The 19288-nt window shown below is 48.4% G+C and overlaps 1 protein-coding gene across 1 annotated transcript; it reads right to left on the bottom strand.

Moving 5' to 3' along the window:
- Positions 1–10987: 10987 nt before the first annotated feature.
- On the bottom strand, positions 10988–12450 carry HOXB1 (homeobox B1). Its single transcript, XM_006098922.1, has 2 exons — positions 11867–12450; positions 10988–11402 (listed from the first exon to the last, which is right to left on the bottom strand). Exons 1-2 carry the CDS (start codon positions 12444–12446, stop codon positions 11074–11076), a joined length of 909 nt encoding a protein of 302 aa, XP_006098984.1. The 5' UTR covers positions 12447–12450; the 3' UTR covers positions 10988–11073.
- Between the last annotated feature and the right edge of the window lie 6838 nt (positions 12451–19288).

Below are 19288 nucleotides of genomic sequence, written 5' to 3' on the forward strand. Positions count from 1 at the left end.
CCTGGTTATCTTAAGTATTTGGGTAGTCTGCTTGATTTTCTCCTCCAAAAGGAAAAAGACAGTGACCTAAGACCCTGAACAATGATTGGTGGTCTGATAGCGAGGGTGGAATTGGGGGTAGGATGAGGTGGGAGAGAGGCCATCATCTAAAATGCATTGCATATTTCAAATATGTGGACTTACATATAAATTCTTGAGGGCCAGAGGCAGAAAAAGGAAATGATATGTTGCTTTTCAGATATGTGATCTTGGACGCATTCGTTATTTTCTCTGAGCCTCGGGCTCCTCATATAAGGAGTAATGATCATACTAACCTTCCAGAGATATGATGGAAAGTAAGAACTAATAGCAAAGTGCTATATAAATGTCAATAACAACAACAGTGGTAGCAAAAATGAGAACAGCTGCCACTGAGAAGGAAGGTCAGGCTAAAGCCCTGTGAAAGGAGCAGTTACTTGGACAGCAATGATAAGGAGCAGAACTCGAGTAGCTGCCTACGCCAAGATCATCTGTACTTCCTTCCCTTGAGATAACAGGCCCCTCCTTCTCACCTGTCCACGTTGTTTCTCTACTCGAATGCCCCTTTCCCTTCTCACAGATGACACAGGCTGCTCAGCAAATGTTTGCTCCCCACAAATAATGGCCGATTTGGTAGCTCTCTCCCTGAGCTTGGAGATTTGCGGAGCTTTATGGTATCAGTGATTGAGGCAACACTAGAGGTCAAATGGATGGACACAATTTGCAAGAGAAAAGGGATTCCTCCCCTTATCACCAAACACTAGCCTGCCCTCTGCTCTTCCCTGCCCAGGCTATCCTGCCTGTATCAACAGAAAGGTAGTGCTCACACCAAGGTCACTTCCACTCTACTTTGAACTGATCCAATTACACTGTATGTTTTCTGTTTAGTCCTAGACACTTAATATTATGGAAAATATTAACTAAGGAAGGAAGACAGAATGAGGAAAGATATGGAAATTGGGTCTTAAGAAAGCAATTGAAGAATTTGAATGTGTGTTACCCTAGAGAAGGGCCACATAGGACAATTTCTTCAAATATTTGGAGGAGTGTTTTCTATCATTTAGAGAAGTCCAACATTGGAAGAATCTTCCTAATAGTGGTCCCCTTATTGCTAGAGGTGCCTGAGCCCAGGATGTTGTAGTAAAGATTGGGTGAGGGTAGAAAGGACAAGGTCTTTACATTCTTCCCATCTCCAAGCTTTCAATCATTATGTTGCTTTGATTTGCCCCACCCTCATCCTCTAAGTCCATCTCAGGTGGGCACTTAGCGAGGTTGAGAAAAGCAAGACATTCCCAGCAATAGTCAGCTTCCGCACTGATATGTCTGGGGAAATTCACTTACCTGAAGGAGAAATCAAGTGCTTTGGGGCTATTTTCAGGGGTTGCATGGGGAAAGGAACAGAATAGAGTTCAGCAATTCAGATTCCTCAGCTCTATGAGCTAAGAAGCAGCTAGATGGTCATCAAAATATCCAAAGGCAGTGTTGATCTGAAAGCTGGATTGGTATCTCATTACTGAGCAGGCGTTTCTTTCCACATCTACCAAAGGCCAGGAGAAAGACACCTCTCCTCGCTGCTGGAAGCAGAGTAACTTACTCCTCCTCTCCCTTAACAAAATTCCTTTAAGCTTGCAGGGTCATGGTGTGTGTGGGGGCAGGGGTGTGGGGGCAGGGAGAGTCCTTTCTCTTCAGGTACAGCTAGTATAGAAGGACCTACTATTCAGACCTGTCAACGATTTGTGAGCTTTTCTCTCTTCTCTCCTAATCAAGGTTTTCAGAACCCACTGGAGAGTGGACCCTGTGGCTCAGGAAACCACTCCCAGTTCAAGGCTGAAGCAGCAAAGGGCTGAGTGAGACCCTATGTGACGTCAGGAAAACTGTCTGCATCTTGGTCCCTAACTCAGTGGAAAGAAGAGGGTGGAAGAGCGCTCCTCCAGGCTTTCCCTGACCCAAGAGAAGAATCTGAACTATGTCTCAGCAACAGAGCAAATATTTACACTTGTCAGCAAAAATAAAATGGAAAACTAAACTTAAAATATCTGTGGGGGTGGGGGGAGGAGAGGGAATCAGGCCCTTTCTTGTTTTCCAGGGGAGGAATCTGACATTGGAAGCATCTCAGCACCTGGTCAATGCAGAATACGTAAGAGCAAGAGGTTTATGTACTGATTCAATTCACTTCAGTCCTAGGATCCGGCTTCCCCACTCCCCACAGAGATTTGTGTACAAGAGAGCTGGAAGAAGAGAAAGGAAGAGTAGAGCCAAATTTGCTTTGAGCCCTAGCCGGTTTGGCTTACTGGGTAGAGCGTCGGCCTGCAGACCGAAGGATCCCAGGTTCAATTCGGTCAAGAGCACGTGTGCCCGGGTTGCAGGCTCTATCCCCAGTAGGGGGCTTGCAGGGGGTGCCCGATAGATGATAATCTCTCATTATTGATGTTTCTGTCTCTCTCTCCCTCTCCCTTCCTCCCTGAAATCAATAAAAATAAATCTTTTTTAAAATGTTGCTTTGAATATTTTCCAATCTTCTATATCCCTTTCACTTAGAAAGAATAAAGAGCCAAAAAAAAAAAAAGACCTATATCTATTGCTGATAAACTCTCTTCTTATTCAAAAAGAGAAATTTTTAAAAACAGATTTCTTTTTCTTTAGAGTTTTTTAGAAAGAGAGGATTTGGGAAGACGAACTATTTTTGGTAGATTTATTTAATGCACATTTGAAAGTTTAATGTCTTTCAAAATTAGGTGAGGATGTTAAAGAACCCAAAGTTGGAATTGGTATTAGACATTAACTGGATGATTTTTTTAAAAATTTTTGTATCTGTCCCATTGTTCTTCATTATTAAATTCTAAGGAAAAACACAGGCTCTTTTTCTTTTTCCTACTCGAGGTAGAATGATTCAGGTAAAGCATACCAAACTCTGGATCCAAATACCCAAATGAAAACCAGGAAAGCCAGCTTTCCAGAGCTTTGGTATTCTGTGAAGAAAATGTAGATTAGTTATGTTTGGAATTTTTTGTTTGTTTAGTTTGCTGTGTCTTAATTTTTGCTTAGCCACATACCACCAAACATGGAGAGCTGATTCCTTTCTCAACTCCTTTCATTTTCATTTCCATCCTGGGAATTCTGTAGAAATAGGTTAGATTGAAGGATTTTTAGCAAAAGACCCTCTTACTTTTTATGTCTATGTGGAGAACTCTTCTATTTTCCACTCACACTGCTCGGAAGTTTTGTTTTGCACTACTTACAGCCAAAAGGAACTCGGAAGAGTGGAAGAGCAAGAGAAACTCTCCACGCAGGTAACCTGTCTTGCTTTATCGAGCGGTTGCAGCCACGTCTGCAAAGCTGTGTTTTTGGTCGGGGTCACAAGTAACAATGCTTGTTTTTAGATAGGTCTGTAATTGTTGTAAGGGAGGCCAGCATGTCTGCGGGAATGTGTCAAGGTGTGGATTTCAATGGGTTTGAAATGTTTGCACTGTAGGTGGGAGCCTGCAGGCCCGCTGACCCTTTCAAAGGCATCTCTGCAATTCCCCATTTCCATGCACCCAAATTGCTGAATTTGAATTGCTGAATGGAGACCCCATGCTGGATTCGGGACTTGCCCCACCCCACCCACCCATCCTCCAGGGAAGACATTGGCCTCCTGGCTTCCTCTGACTCTTTCTAGCTTCAGCTCCCTGGGCAGGGTCTCCCCTGCTGAGCCCCAAAGGTGGGAATTAAAAATTGAGTTCCAGAAAATGACTGAGTCTGAATAGGACAGACACTGGAGGAACTGGAAGAGGGAATGGGAGGAGGAGGGAATTCGGGGCTGGAAAAGAATGTGGAATAGCTCTTCCTGCAAGCTGCCGGCCTGTATTTCCTTACCTGCACCTCAAAGAATTTTTCCCCTAAACAGCTGGTTGTCCAGATTTCACCTGTTTAGACTCCTCATCCAGAAAAACAATAGCGCCTAGCAGAGGCTGCGGGCTGGACGAAAGGGGGGAATCAAAGAACTCTGGCCAAAATGGTTAGAACCAGGCCCAGGACCCTCCAACCTTTGCTTTCCTTCAGGTTGCTGCTGAAGAATTCCCTCCCCCAACTTTGTTCTTTGGGTGGGGTGATCTAGAACTTTCACCCCAGGATGAAGTGTAGGGGAGACCAGACAGGTAACTTTCCCTTTTCCTTAACCGTCTCCCTTTCCTTTTCCTGCTTTAAGTTAGGTTTCTGTTTCTGGGAGCAGGATCCATGTGTGTAGATCTATGGTGGTGGGAATAAGCAACAGGATGACATCAATTCCCAACAATATTCACTGATGGTCACTGGCCAGGCCAGACTGGGTGATCTTCATCGGGGCTCTGAAACGTTCAAGGGGTGGCCTTCCTTGCCTTCGAGTTCCATTAGCATTGAAAGTAATGCTTCTTATGTCCCCCTTTAGACCCAAACAAATCCATGCACTGCACTACCCTGCGTGAATTCACTTTATTGGCCCTAGAAGGGGAAGACATCCCAAACATTTTTTTTTAAGATGAAAGGAAACCTTGGTCCATTCGCATATAAAGGACACTTGACTCTGCGGAGGGGGGGAGGTGGGCAGGCACCAGCTGGGGGATGGAGAAGGCTTGTCTGTGACAGGAGCACCTCGCCTGGATCTCCCTGCAGAAGGATGGCATCTCTGTCCCTTTTCTACCGACCTTTCTGCCAATCTAAACATCCAGCTGGGCCTTCAAATCCATTATGTTCCCAAAGTTGAGTCTTTTCTTGAGTTTACACTTGTTAAAGGAGCCCAAACAAAACAAACAAACAAAAACTGTAGGCAACCCTGGGAGCACACTCGCCCTGAAGCCATCACTGCCTGAGACAGATACTTTTAACAAAGGGAAGGGGGGAGAAAAAGAAAATGCCTCCCAAACTCCTCCCATCTCTAACTCTACTTCCATTACCTTTATATTAATATTAATACATTGCCTCTGGTAAAACTCTTGGACTAATTGAACATCTGAAGCCCTCAGCATTTCGGAGCACCATTTTGGGGATGTCTGGACAGGAGACTTTTGCTCCAACATTCATTTTTCCAACAAATATTTACTAAGCATCTACTATGTGCCAGGCATTGTTCAAGGCATTGGACATTAAGCAATGAATAAAACAGACAAAAATCTCAGCCTTCATGGACCTTCCATTCTAGAATGTTAGGAGGCGAGAGACTGTTTTCATATATGGTTGCTGGAAACATGCGTGTCACTTCTTTGCTGTATTAACTCTTTTGGTGTCTTTGGAAAGAGTCCAAACTATTACAAGTTGAAAACATAATCTATAATACTAATAACATGCAGATAGATATGTGGCCCTTCACAGTCCTGGGTCATCTCCCCAAACCAACAATACCATTTTAGTCAATCTCCATGCACCCCTTCCCCAAAAAGACAATCATTTGCTGAATCTTCTCTCCTCTGGGAGGCCCAGGCTGCTGGTCTAACAAGACTGGAGAGACCAGGGCATGACCCCATGACCAAGACCCTTCCCCCCGCCCCACTGGCCTCAGCAATCCTCTGGACAGACTGCTAGCCCGGGCTGGGGGGTGGGAGCTGGCAAGCCATTGCAGGGCTGAACTCTCCATGAACCAGGAAAGGATGGGGGTGGGGGAGGCCGAGCAGAGCCAGCAGGAACAGACTGAGGAGGAAGCAAGGCTCCTAGGCAAACCTCTCTGGCTGGATAAATATTGAGCCGCCTCATCTCCAAGGTGGGGATTGAAATGGGGCTGTCAAGCCAGAGTAAACTGAAGGGAGCTTAAGGCCTCAGAGGAGCAGAGGGTACATGTTTTGTAGGACTCCCTCCCTCCTAGGTTCCCCTTTAGGCAGAAAGAACTGCAGAGCTCAGAATTATCTGGACCCAGGCCAGTGAGCTTGAGAGCTTGAAGGAAATGGACTAGGGGTGGGGTGGGGTTTAGGGTGAGACTGAATTTAATTAGCTCCAGCTAGGCCAGTAGACTATATGCAATCGGATGCTTCCCCCGACCTGTACCTCCATCCTAGACCAAGGTTAACATTCCTTCTCCCCTATGTCTTCTTCTATCCTCAGAGGAAAGAATGAGCCAAGCTGCAGTGGTACAATTCAATTTGTATTAAAAACTGGGAAAGCAGGCCCAGAGAGGACACCCAAGAGGCCCTTGGTAGAGAAAATTCTGGGAACCTCCTATAAAGTTCTTCTCTGGAGTATCTGATCCATTTATATTTTGATGAAGCGAACAACAGTGGACAAGGACCAAGAGGTCTATCTCTGAGCTGAAGTCTACAGCTGCTTGAGCCTCTCTGTTTTTCCAGAAATGGGCATTAAATATTTTGCATCTCCAACTCCTGTCCTGCCCAAGACTCACTTTGATTATATAAAGCAAAAGCTGAAGCATCTGTGGTTGAGTCATGCAAAGAAGTCATGCAAGGAAGTCCTTAGAGCCAGGACTAAACCATCAGAAAAAAAATCTGGCACAACTGCAGGGGGTGCCAATCTCATGCCCTACATGAGAATGTGCTGCCAGAGTTATGCAAGGAGGCTGTCCTGCCAAGAGCATGTCTCCTTATGATACACTACTTAACTGTAAACCAGTATTCTGTGGGACTACCTGGAACCCTTTCATCCATAATTTATTCCCTAGCAGCAAGTTTCATGGTTATGATACCAGGTGGGTCTGTGGGTGCAGTGCAAGAGGACCAAGGCTGAAGGATATCTGCTTCCATCAGGCCAAAAACAACTCAGGATGAAAAAGTCGTAGGAAAAATGTCTTGTGGGAATACATAAAACAGAAAATTTCTACCGAACACTGCCAGACAGCATTCTACGTGTTTCTGATACATCTCATTTATTCTTCAATGTCTTCCATTTTACATCTGAAGAAATGGAAGCACAGGGAAGGTGAAGAACTGGCGTAAGCTCACCCAGCTAATAAGAGGGGGGCCACATTGATAACGAAGTTATACTTCAGAACCCTTGCCCCCCACCACTCTAAATCAGGACCTCAAAGTGTCTGCCTTCAAGACTTCCTATCCATCCTCTCAATGGAGAAGGGAGGGAACGAGTGTGGGAGGCTCAGGATAACTCTCCTCTACCTCAGGTGAGTAGGCTGAGGCCTGAAGGAAAGGAAGGGGTCTCAACCCGATCGAGGTGGTCTCAGCTGCTAAGAAGGAATCCCTTTACCTGTCCTTAGCCGTATAACCTGTCTCTAGTTCCATAACCTAACTTGGGGTCAAACAAGATGTGAGAGTGCGCGCACATCTCTAAGGATCAAGAAGTGCTCTGGAATAGATAAAGGACTATAGAAAAGGGAGAGGACAAGTCCCTTTGAGTAATAATAATAATTACTATTATTCTTATTATAGCTCACATGTATTTATTAGGGGCTGCTCCAAGCATTTTGCACATATTAAGTTATTTAATCCCAGCATCAACTTTATGAAATATGTACTATTCTGATCTTCATTTTGTAGATAGTAAGACTGGGTGCAGGGAATTAGGCAGCCTGCTCAAGGCTTGAGAGGCAGCACTGGAAGGATTTGAAACCAGGTATCCGGGACATCTCCCCAACTCCTCGGCTGTCACCTGGAGGTGTCCCCAGACTTCCCATCTGCACCCTCTTCCACTCCCCATCCCACCAAATCCCTTCCAGCAGCCCAGTGGTATTGGTGCAGAGAATGTTCATAACAAAGGAACCCACATTAAACGTAAGGAGAACTTCAGGGGTTTTTAATTCTCTTTTTCTTGTCTCTTGTCCAGAAGATCAAAGGACCTCGCATTGGGAGAACAAACGCTAAAGGAAAAGGCAAATGAAAGAGGAAAAGTTCACACTTGGGGCTGAGAAACAGATGGTGCAGAGGGCTGGGTGGAGTGGAGGCTTGACTGTCCCCCCACTCAGACCGTAGGGGAGGGGCCAGAAACCTTGTCAAGTTTTCTGAAGAATCAAGAAAAAAAAAACTCTCAAGATTTTTACTTTCAAACCAGGAGATTTTTTTTGAAATCTAGAAAAGGAAGGTGTAAGAGTGGCGGGAGGGCTTTCAATTTTTGCAGAAATGCACTTTCAGATGCCCTGGTGAATAAGATTCCCTTCACCCCTTCAAGGCCTGAGAAACACCCACCAGTCTGAAAGGCATGGAGGAGTCTCTGACTGGAAAGTCTAACAAAGACCATCAACTTAATTCAACTGCAGCAAACTGTGTTTCTGTTTATTTGGTTGACCATTTTCTCCTTTGTCCTTCATGCTGGGGAAACACACAGTGATCTTTTCTTTCTCCAAATAAGTGCCTCCTGTGTAAACCAACCTGGGGCCTTAACTTCAAAGTGGGATTTTAGGAGAGAGCCAAGTGGGATGGGGTCAGTAGCTTTGCACCTAAGGAGGTAGGAGGCTCATATTTATTGTGGATTATTTTGAGTCTGTGCCTCTGTGAACAGAGAATTGATTTGCCCCCTCACCCTTCCCTGGGGGAATCTGCTGGTTCCTTGCGCTGTGACCCAAAATCAAAGGGGCAGCCTTCCCTTTCCTCCTGTCCCTTCCATCATGTCACCCTCCCCCAGGACCAGCCTGAGGCCCAGATCCACAGTCCTTGTGGCCTGCTCTAACCACTGCTCCTCCCTGCTTTCCTGCCCACTGATCCAAAGCTGTAGGATCCACAATTACCCCAACCAGAAGGCTCTAGGGGAGTTTTGTTTCCACAGACACTTGCTCTGTCCCCTCTGTCAAGGTGAGCCCTTTGGGGAAGCCCATCTTGATGGCAATTTCAATTAAATACAGAAAAGCAGTTAATAGATTTTTTTGAAGACGGAGGACCAGGCAGGAGCCTCTGGGAAAGCTAGACTTCCTCTTGCTACACGCTCTCTTCCTCTGCAGCTGGGCTGTGCCATTCTTGCTCATTGCCTCTCCTATAATGGCACCAATTTCATTAGCAAGCAAATGCTGGGCGTTTCATATACATGCTCTTAGTCCTCTTAGCTGTTCTCTTCGCTGCCTCTCTTCCTTTGAATCGTCAAAAATTAAATGGATGGGGTGGATAAGTGCCCCCCCCCCTTGGCTCCACTGCCGCCCCCACCAGCTGTCCTGGCTCGGGGGCATGTGGGCTCCCTGGGTAACCGGAATCAATAAAGCGGGTCTCTGGCGCCCGGAGCCCGCAGGCGAGGGTCATCTCAATGGCACTGAGAGGCCAGTGAGCGATGGAGGTTTGTTGACCATCGAGGAGCTTCCTGAACCCCGGCCTCCCCACCCCCCACACCCCCTCCCCGCAGCAGACCAAGGGTTTGTTGGTGGGACGGCCCTGGAGACAATAGCTGTCCCCGCGGGTGCTCTGTTGGCTTGTTTGGAAAGCCCAAAGGCGCTTGAAGGTAAAAAGGTCAGCTCCAGATCCGGACCTACCTCGGCCTCCTCCCCCACCCCCAGGCCCCTGGGCCTCCAACTTGCCCCCTTGGGGCCACCTTCCCCTTCTCCCATACCCACTCGCCCTTTTTGAGGCCCAGCACCAAAGACCCGGGGGGTTCACCTTCAACCCTGGGAGGGTGGCACTGAGCTGGGTGGTTGGCACTTGGGAGGTGGGCCAGCTGTGGCTGAGTGTCCTAGCCTCTCTGGCTTCCAATGTCTGGGCGGATGTCCTGGCTGGGTGGAAGAGAGCTGGGTTGGGGGCGACCCATCCGCTGACTCTCTCTCCGTATGCCAGGCCTTGTCTGGGGGGTGAGGGTGGGGAAGGGGGGAGTTGCCTTTGCCTTCCCCCACTCATCCTACTCTTTTTATACCCTTTTCTGTTTTCTCCAGAGAGCTCTCCTTTCCTGCCTTCCTCTCAGGACTTTCTCCCAACTATTTCCTCCCCATGCCCTTTTCCTCCATCTCTGTCTTGCTTCTTCCAGTGACCCGGGGACTGACATCTGTCAGACCTGGAGACCTGGTTCTGGTTCTGCTTTAGATCCACCCAGTTCTTTCCAGCCCAGCCAGGCTTGGCCAACTCTGTCTTCCCCTCTCCTCAGGATTCTTGGAGCAGAAAGCCTTCTCTAGCCTGAGGTGGAGGAGCAGAAGCAGTCGGGAAGAAGGGAAAACACAGACTTTATTGCAATGAGGTAGTTGGAGGTACAGAGAGAACCCAGCTTGCTTGGGGCTCAGGTTTCCAGAAACTCGGGTGGTGCCCCCACGGTCTCCAAGGTTCAGAGAAATGCTTGCAGCTGCTAGGAGCTGTCGCAGCACCTGGGCCTCCCTGTTCTCCCCAGAGAGTGGGGGGCAGGAGGTGGAGATGGGGATGAGGGTCCTGGGTTTCCAGAAGGCAATAAATAGGGGAGGAACTAGTGGGGGCGCGCCTGCGCCTTCCTGGTGGAGACTTGCTGGGGGCAGGCCTCGCACAACATTCCATAAGTTTCAGCAGAACCAAGTTCTGAAACACTTTGGTGGCTTAGAGATGAGATCGCTGGGAGGGGAGGAGTCAGGTCTCAGGAAACAACCTCTGGAGGCTGCATTAGTGCAATACAAATGGGGGGGCGGGGTGGTAATAGGGTTAGATGGGGGGGTGCTTTTTGGTCTGTCACAAGGCAGCTGGTGCTATTGTAAGGTCTGTGGTGATTGGAGAGAGTAAGCATTGGTGATAGGCCGCACCCAAACACGTCCCACACAAGAAACTCCTAGGCCTTCTCTCCGTCCCAGGCCTAGAAGGGGGAGTTAGGACAGGGGTGAGTGCATGAGGACAGTCCTCGCAGCTCAAAGGCACTGAACTGAGCCAACCGACGTTGTGAGGGAAGCAGAATTCGGGAGATTCCGCTTGCTCCCACCCCACCCGGGCTGATCCCCAGATCAAAGGCGACAGGCAGCCCTTCCCTCCACATCTGGCAGGTTACAGGTCTCTCCCGCCTCTGGTCCCATAGGGTCCCCAGCCGTCAGCATCCCACCCAGACCGGAGGAAAGTGTTTCCCTGCTGCCCCCTACGGCAGCTTCAAACTGGTGCCCCCCGGCCGGCCGCCCGTGGTGACAATCTCCCATCAGTAATTTAGCCCAGGCCCCGGTTAGGGGGAGCGGAGACGGAGGCGAGGGCTGGATGGCGGCGCTGGGGAGCCCCGTCGGTTGGGAGGCTGAGCTCAGGAGGTGACGGAGCTGGGCGAGGCCTCCGGGGAGGTGCACGTGGACTGGTCGGAGGCGTCTCCCGTGGCCTCTTTGGAACAGCCTGGAGGGGCTGGGGGCAGCCGGCCTCCCTCCCGCTCGCGCTTCTTCTGCTTCATGCGCCGGTTCTGGAACCAAATCTTGACCTGCGTCTCGTTGAGCTCCAGGGTGGCGGCGATCTCCACCCGCCGGGCCCGGCTCAGGTACTTGTTGAAATGGAACTCCTTCTCCAGCTCGGTCAGCTGCCGCGTCGTGAAGTTGGTGCGGAGGCCGCCGGAAGCGCCCAGGCCCAGCTCCGACACCTTTGCTAGGGGCGGGGCGGAGAAGGCGCGTCAGTAAGCTCACCGTTCTCCTCGCCCCCTCTCCCCCGGGCCACCCTGCACCCCCTTCACCATTCTGTCCCATTTCTGCTCTCAAAGTTCTCGTGGATCACCAGGCACACCCCACCCTCAAGGTGTTCTCCAGATCTGGAGCAACCTGCCCCACACTTCCATTCCCCACCCCCCAGCCCGCTGGGCGCGCCAGGTCCTGGGCTGTGCTAGGCACACAGATCAGGAAGTTGGGGGTGAGGGTGGAGACTTACTCTGAAGGGTAGACCCGCACTCACTCAGTGGGGTCCCCACCCGGCCTGAGACAGGCGGAATGCTCTTACCTGCCTCTACCAGAGCGTCTCAGAGCAAGGAACCCACCCTGGGCTCAGGACACCCCCGTGCAGGAGCAGCAGAGCGGCTTTAGGGCCCTGGAGAGAGGGTGGCCACGCCTGAGCCCTACCTGTCTTGGGCGGGTTCCTCTTAACCTTCATCCAGTCGAACGTCCGGGCAGTGGGGGCGCTGGGTTCTGACGTGCTGGGCGATTCCTTGTCCTCGGAGAGGAGATCAGCATAGGCCGGTGCAAAGCTCCCTCTCTGCTCGGTCCCGTAAGGGGGCTGTGGCGGAGGGTACGGCCCGGGGCCAGCTCCACCGGTTCCATAGCCGTCGGACAAGCCCCCTAGCTGGGCCCCATAGCTCGAAGGATGGAAATAGCCTCCATCTCCTTCTGGTGGGCCCAGAGGATAGTACTGAGAAGGCCCATAGCTGGGGCTGCAAGTTGCCGGGGGGTACCCCGAGGTCGCGGAGCTGGGGAAGGGCACCCCCAGTGCCGAAGGCGGCTGCTGGACGGGGTAGCCTGAGTTCTGCTGCAGCTCGGGGCTGGGCAGCCCCCCACCATAGCGGGTCTCGCTTGCGTAGCTGTCAACATCGGGAGCCGAGCTGGGGGGGAAGGAAGTAGGGGCGCTGTGGTGGGCGCTGTAGGCGCTGGGTCCCCGGTTACAGAGTGGGTACTCTAAGAAGGAGTTCATTCTATTATAGTCCATGCGTGGAGGCCGCAGGAGGGTCGGCCCGTTTTGGGGAGACACCCTCTTGCCCTACAACCTTTCGGCAGTATGTCACAGCGCTGAAGCTTGCATCCATGGCCTGGGCCAGCTCTCCTGGGCCAGCGCTCCCCCAGGAAGGGGGTAGAGAGTGGGGGTGGAGGGGCGCATGTGATCTCTCCCAGGCCAATGGGCGCAGTGGGCCAGAGTTTGGCAGCCCCAGCGCCCATCCATCACCCCCCAATCATTAGCATGACAAAGACACTTCAATCACCCGCAGCCCATCCATCTGAGAGCGACGTGGAAGCGTCAAAAACATCTTTCTTCAAAGACTTTTGGAAAGAAGGGACCAGAGGGAGAGGGGGGGAAAGTTAGAAGAATATTGAAGACTTTCCTCCCCTCCCAACCCCCAAGACCTTCAATAGGCTCCTGGGTTATTAGATTTGGGCAAATTCAACCCAGCTGCCCCTCACTCTTCCCACACCCCAAAGGAGCCTTCCCCCCAAGGCTGTAGATGGGGAGGTAGGGAATCCAGCCTCCTTACGTTGCCCACAGCTCCCACTCCCAATTTCTTTCTCCCAGTTTGTCTAGGGGTGATGGGCTAGGACAGCCGGGTGAGGTATGTTATCTTGGGCCAAATGGATGACTGTGAGACTGTGAAAGAAGAGGGTGCAAAAACACCTAAGGGTGTGAGGCAGGGTCTAGAATCTAGAGTTTGAATTCATTATATGAAGGGTGGGAAACTGGCATTTCAGAGAAAAAAACAGGGCAGAAATGTGGAAGGAGGATGAGAAATGCCCCCATTTCTCTCTCCATCTCTCCACATAAATGCTCTCTCCTCATTCACGCATCCATTTTTCTCCCTCAGCCTCTCTTTATATTCCCTCTGTCTCAATCCATCTCTCTGTTCGTCCATCTCTCTCCATATTTATATTTGTTCCCTACCTATCCATCAACTCATCTCTCGAGATGTATTTATCCTCTCTCTAGCCATCCATAGCTGTAGCCGGCTCGCTCACTCAAACTCAGATAACTCCCTGTCTCTCTCCAGAGAGCCATAATGAGCTCCGAGCTGGGTGATGTTTACAGGTGAAGAGGAGGGAAATTTTATTCTTTTTTCGGAAGCATTTAAAACTCGTGTGGATCCTGAATTACTTAGTTCCCTCCTACCCTTGTCTCCCTCACCACCCTCCATATCTTCTCCCCACCGCCCAAAAGAATCCCAAGCCTCAAATCCATAAGCTCAATACCAATTACATCTTAAAGATTACTCAAATTTTCAATGAATTTTCTAGACTAGATCAAGGGAGTTTGCTCAGAGAATGGGAGATTCGGTGTGGAGGTCCTGAGGCTCAGGAGTGGACTCTCACCCCTTTCTGCTCTTGTGTCTGTTGGGTCAGGGATGGGGGAGGAGAGGAGAACAGGAAGTGCCTCCTTCGCTCTCTTCAGACTGGGCTGGGACTGGAAGAGAAGCTCTTAGGTAGAGCCCATTGATTCTCCTCCTCCAGACTCTGAGGACAAGAGCTTGGTGCAATCCAACACCCACGCTCATTTGTAACCTGTCAGGGTGTCTGCCTGGCTGGAGGCCTGAGGCCGGGGCTAGGGCAAGTCCAGGAGGGCAAGAGTTCAGGGAGGGATCTTTGTAAACAATTGAGCTCAGGAAAGGAAGAGAAGCAGGTGGGACAGGTCCAGAGAGAAACCTCAAACTACTCAGGTTTCCTCACCCACAGAAAGGGCAGGGTGAGTACTCCTCACTCCGCAACAAACCCCAAAGTTATCTCTCGGTCTCCATTTTTCTGGTTCCCATTCCCCCTCATGTTGCCTTTCCTCTACAGTCGCCTCTCCTGCTTTCTATTTGTATCCCCAGAATCACACCGCCTTTCTCTTCTCTTACTGTGAGCCTTGCTTAGCCCCCAACCAAGAAAGTCCTCAAAGCATTTCACAGGACCCTGCCCCTTTCCCTCCTCACATGTTACTTCGGACCCCTGCCTAGGACCAGGACAACTTGGGGGAGGGGGGACAGCTGGTTACTTCTTTAAGAGAGATACAATAGGGGAGGGTGAGATAATGTTCACTGCCAAAGGGATGAGGGCAGACAAAGGAAAGGAGAACTGAGATGGGAGGCAGGGGTGGCCTGCAGAGAGATTGAAGAGAAAAGGGTGTTGAGGTAAGGGCAAGCATATTTCTTTCTATTTCCCAGAAACTTCTTGGGTTTGTAGATGTTCCCAGCTTTTTCCTCTGACTTTAAGTGGCCTTTGGAGAAGAAGGGTATAGGGAACTAGGGTTTCTCTTTTAACCCCAAATCTGAGCTAGGCCTATATCTGAGCTAGGCCTAACCCCGAGCTAGGCCTGGCTGCCCTGCCTCTGAGAGGCCTGAGTCTTCTCTTTCCACCTTTCCCTCAACCAGAGAGAAACTACTCACCTCATCCCTTGCCCTTTTAATTATGGGAGCAATCTGAGGTCTTAAGGAGGAAGTAAATTCCAAATCAGTTTAATAAAACAGCAGAAATCTGTGTGGGAGCTAGGGAAATGCAGTCTCCTGAGGAACAGCTGAAGCCACCAGCAGTCCATTATTAATGACAAAAAGAGAAGGGGGTGGGGCAAAAGTGCCTCAAGTTATACTGTCAGTGATTGCTTCCCCCTCAGCCCGCCAAAGTCACCATAATCTCCACTTCATCCCTGAGTCTTGCTTCCCTCTCTTGTGTAGCAGAAAGATTTAAACTTTCCCCAAAATTCCTGCTGGCTCTCCCAGCCCCAGCAGAAAGAACTGGGAGAAAAAAACGACTTGGCTCCCTAGGTTCCCAAGTCTCTTCCTCCTAGAAAGAAGATTCACCATCTGACCTGAGGAGAAAGTCTATGGAGCCTGGATCCCCTACTAATCCCACCACAGCTGAGTGCAAAACAAAACAAACAAGGACAAGTAATCCACATCTGGAGGAACCTATGGGCTCTAGGAGTTTCTGGTTGACCAAATGAGCTTCACCAGAGAAGGTCTGATGGTCCCAACACCCAAGTGAAATAAAGTTGATTTTGCCGAAACCGGTTTGGCTCAGTGGATAGAGCGTTGGCCTGTGGACTGAAAGGTCCCGGGTTCGGTTCCGGTCAAGGGCACGTACCTGGGTTGCGGGCATATCCCCAGTAGGAGATGTGCAAGAGGCAGCTGATCGATGTTTCTAACTCTCTATCTCTCTCCCTTCCTCTCTGCAAAAAATCAATAAAATATATTTTAAAAAAAAAAGAAATAAAGTTGATTTCCTCATTTATATAATCTACTTAGATAAGACATATAGGAGAGCAAGGAGAACATAGGAATGCTTAGAACTGAAATTATGTTTGAGAGGTGCCAGTCCTTATCACACTGAGCGTGCAGACATGGGAACAATTCTAATCAGAAGGAGGATGTGTTAGAAGTTTACACTTGATTCTGGCTTTTTCTGTGGAGGAAGCTGCTTTAGCTGGGGATTGGCAGGAGCAATTTGAACAGTTCTTTCCTTAGGTATTTACGTGTCTCTCTGCCTGCTCTCCTCAGTGCTCAGATCTTGAAGGCCAAGCCCAAGATCAAAGCTTGGAACTTAAGAATTAAAAAGATATTCAGGGTTATAACTTTTTCTCTATAATTATTTCTCCTGTTTGTGGGCAGGATGGATTTAAATTCAGTGGTATTTCTTTTAATGCAAGCTAATTAAATTGTCACAAACCTGGTCAAGAACCAGAGCCTATAGGTGGTGCATATTGTAATTCAAACACTACTAGTTTGGGGGCCAGAATACTTGCGTTCAAATTCTTGCTTGACCAGTTCTTAGCATTATGACCCTGGACAAGTTTTCTGGTTTCTGAGTCTCAGCCTCAGAGAAGAAGAATGGGTTTAATACTACTTATTTCACTGCATTGTTAGTAATATTAAAGTAAACAAGAAAATATAAGCCATAGAGAACACTATACAGGTATGATATTAACATTACTTGCACATTCTGAAATAGTATGAGTCAGTCTTCTGCTTTTTAATAAAACTAGCATATTAAAATATGGAAATATGTGATAGGAAAATAGCATATGTGCTATATTTTCATGTAACATATCATCATATATTATACAATATGTACTTTATCATATGCAAATTTCACTGAGAATTGTGACCGTTGGCTTTGTTTAGACAAGGGATTTTTTTTTTCTAAGCTGAAGAGTTTTCTGATCATTGAAACCCAATATTATATAACCTATAAAGAACCCAAAGCATTAAAATTGCAGCTGAAGGTTCGAAGTTGGATATTAACAAGAACTTCCTGATTGTACACATATTTGGAAAAAGTTTTCTAGGGAGGACATTGTCTCTCTTCCTTGAGGGATTCACTTAGAAACAGTCCTTCCTGGGAGGTTAGACCTCACTTCTAGAATCTAGACCAGCAGAATATAAACTTTCATCTGGGTCGAAACGTAAGTCAGAGAGTTGGGATCTTTCTAAAAGGAAAGATTAGAGCAGTGATGGCGAACCTATGACACGCGTGTCAGAGGTGACACGCGAACTCATTTTTTTGGTTGATTTTTCTTTGTTAAATGGCATTTAAATATAAAAAATACATATCAAAAATATAAGTCTTTGTTTTACTATGGTTGCAAATATCAAAAAATTTCTATATGTGACACGGCACCAGAGTTAAGTTAGGGTTTTTCAAAATGCTGACACGCCGAGCTCAAAAGGTTCGCCATCACTGGGTTAGAGTGACGGGAAGAAGAACTGACATAACTTCCTACTGGTTTGGGTTCATCCAAGTGTGGTAGTTGTGGCCAAAATATCCACTTTGGAAACCTCCCCAAGTTCTGATCCAGCTGAATCTGTATCTGAATGACTGTCCAGACTGTGCTTTTTCTGTGGTGGTCAGAGAAGGTGTTAGCAGGATTCTTTCACTGTTGACTCTACCTTAGAGGAGGAAGCAGTTGGTTAGATGTCCTTCAGGCACTAAAGATCTGCCTCACCATTGAGTCTGGAGAGAGGATGCCGGGCCAGGGGCAGAAGAGCAGAGCTGAGCTGGAGAGGTCATTGGAGGATGGGGCCCATACCAGCCACAGCAGGTAAAGAGGATGAGGACATGGGGCCCTACTTTCTGCAAACTGAAGAAATGTATTTGACTAGAGCACATTTCAAGAAGATGCACCGTGGGGCCACTGAGTGCTTGTCAGAGACTTGGGGGAAAGCTGGGCAGGACAATTCAGCAGGGCTGTTTAGGGAGATCCAGCATTTGTACCAATGCTCTGGTGCTCCGGCAAGCAGATAAAATCTGAGGGGGGATTTTAAAGCGGAGTACACCATGTCAAAGAAGAAGTGTGGTGCCTGACTCTTTTTGTATAAAACATCCTACTCTTTTTCAAACATAACCAAATGTTGGGGAAGGTGGCAGCAGATGAAAGCCAGCGGAAAACATGGCTAGGACACTTCTTAATATTCATACTTATTGACTACCTGGCATCTGGCACCCAGCACCGCATCCAATTACATGCTTGTTGAAAAGATTTCTCTCCTTACACATTTAAATAATGACTATGGGCACAATTTTGGTGTAAAGATACAAATTAAAATTTGTTAAAATGGCTCTACCGGATACGTGGGAGGTGGGCGATTGTCACCACCTCCATTTAAAAGCACACAGCACCAGCTACAATAAATATTTAATGTATCGTTTGTGAAGACGAACGAATATACTTTGGGCACATAATGTACAGGACATTAGCGGCATTTATTTCTTCCATTTATTTTACAGATAGAGAAACTGAGGTCTAGAAAGGAGAAGGAACTTGTCCAGGCATAAGTTACATTTTTTTAAATGACTCAGGGTTATCGTGATTGCAAATAATTCCTCAATCTAATGGCCCTTTGCTTTCACTATAATATTAATGAGCCATTCTTCTTCAAAGAATGACTCACCAAAAGCAGGGCAGACTGACAAGCAGCTTTTGGGATGGCACTGAAATATTCCCATTCCAACCACAGTCAATTTATGTCCAGTTTGTGCTACAAGACCACTCACCCTGGGTCCAGGCCTAAACAGGTTGAGATAAGTGAGTACAGCCACTTGGCACCGCCACTGTCCTTTAACCTGCCACCACTGGGGAGTCTGCTGCCTTATCTGGGAACCCCTCTTCTCCTTCCACCTCCATAGCCAACCAGGAAACTCAGACTAAAGAGGATGACCCCAGAGATGAGACAAGGAAAAAAGAGCTAATTTGGAACACAGGTATGTTGAGTCCCAATTCTTCATGAATCCCACATTGCCAGGCATTCCTTTGAATTTTAAAGTGGGTGGGGAGATTGAAAGCAGGAGTCATTTCCTTCCGAAAATGCATTGCCTCTTTGTTCTGCTGTGGTGGCATCAGAAATGGTGAGTTTTGTGAATTCAAGAAGAAAAAGAGAGAGAGGGAGAGAGAGAGAGAGAGAGAGAGGGAGAGAGAGAGAGAGAGAGAGAGAGAGAGAGAGAGGAATATCTGTGTGTTGCCTGTAAAAAGAGTTCCAACTGCTCCCTAATAATCAACCAAGGGAAATGCTGAAACTCCCAATTTCCTTGGATTGACTGCTTTTCACCCCCAGGGCTCACTAAGTACCTAGAAGGAGACTGGTAGGTTGAGCCTTTGGCTGGACCCTCCTGGCTCCACACTCGCTCTGGCAGGCAGGAATCAGGTCTGCTGCATCCTCAGGCAGGAGCTGAGATTTGGGTTGGGGAGGCTTGGAAGGCCATAGCCACGTAAAGTGGGTCAGAAATTCTTAAGCATCGGAGGAAAGCAGGGAGCAAGGTAGCGCTATGCTCTAGCTCAGTGGTTCTCAACCTTGGCTGCACATTAGAATCACCTGGGAA

Source organism: Myotis lucifugus, unplaced genomic scaffold (assembly GCF_000147115.1).
Source record: "Myotis lucifugus unplaced genomic scaffold, Myoluc2.0 scaffold_254, whole genome shotgun sequence".
NCBI classification, from domain to species: Eukaryota; Metazoa; Chordata; class Mammalia; order Chiroptera; family Vespertilionidae; genus Myotis; species Myotis lucifugus.

What these genes read in the sequence shown, in the direction of transcription:
- HOXB1 (XM_006098922.1), bottom strand. Translation starts at nt 12,446, where the DNA reads ATGGACTATAATAGAATGAACTCCTTCTTAGAGTACCCACTCTGTAAC. An exon ending in GAGGAACCCGCCCAAGACAG is followed by an intron (nt 11,403 to 11,866) that starts GTAGGGCTCAGG and finishes CCCCGCCCCTAG; the next exon opens with CAAAGGTGTCGGAGCTGGGC.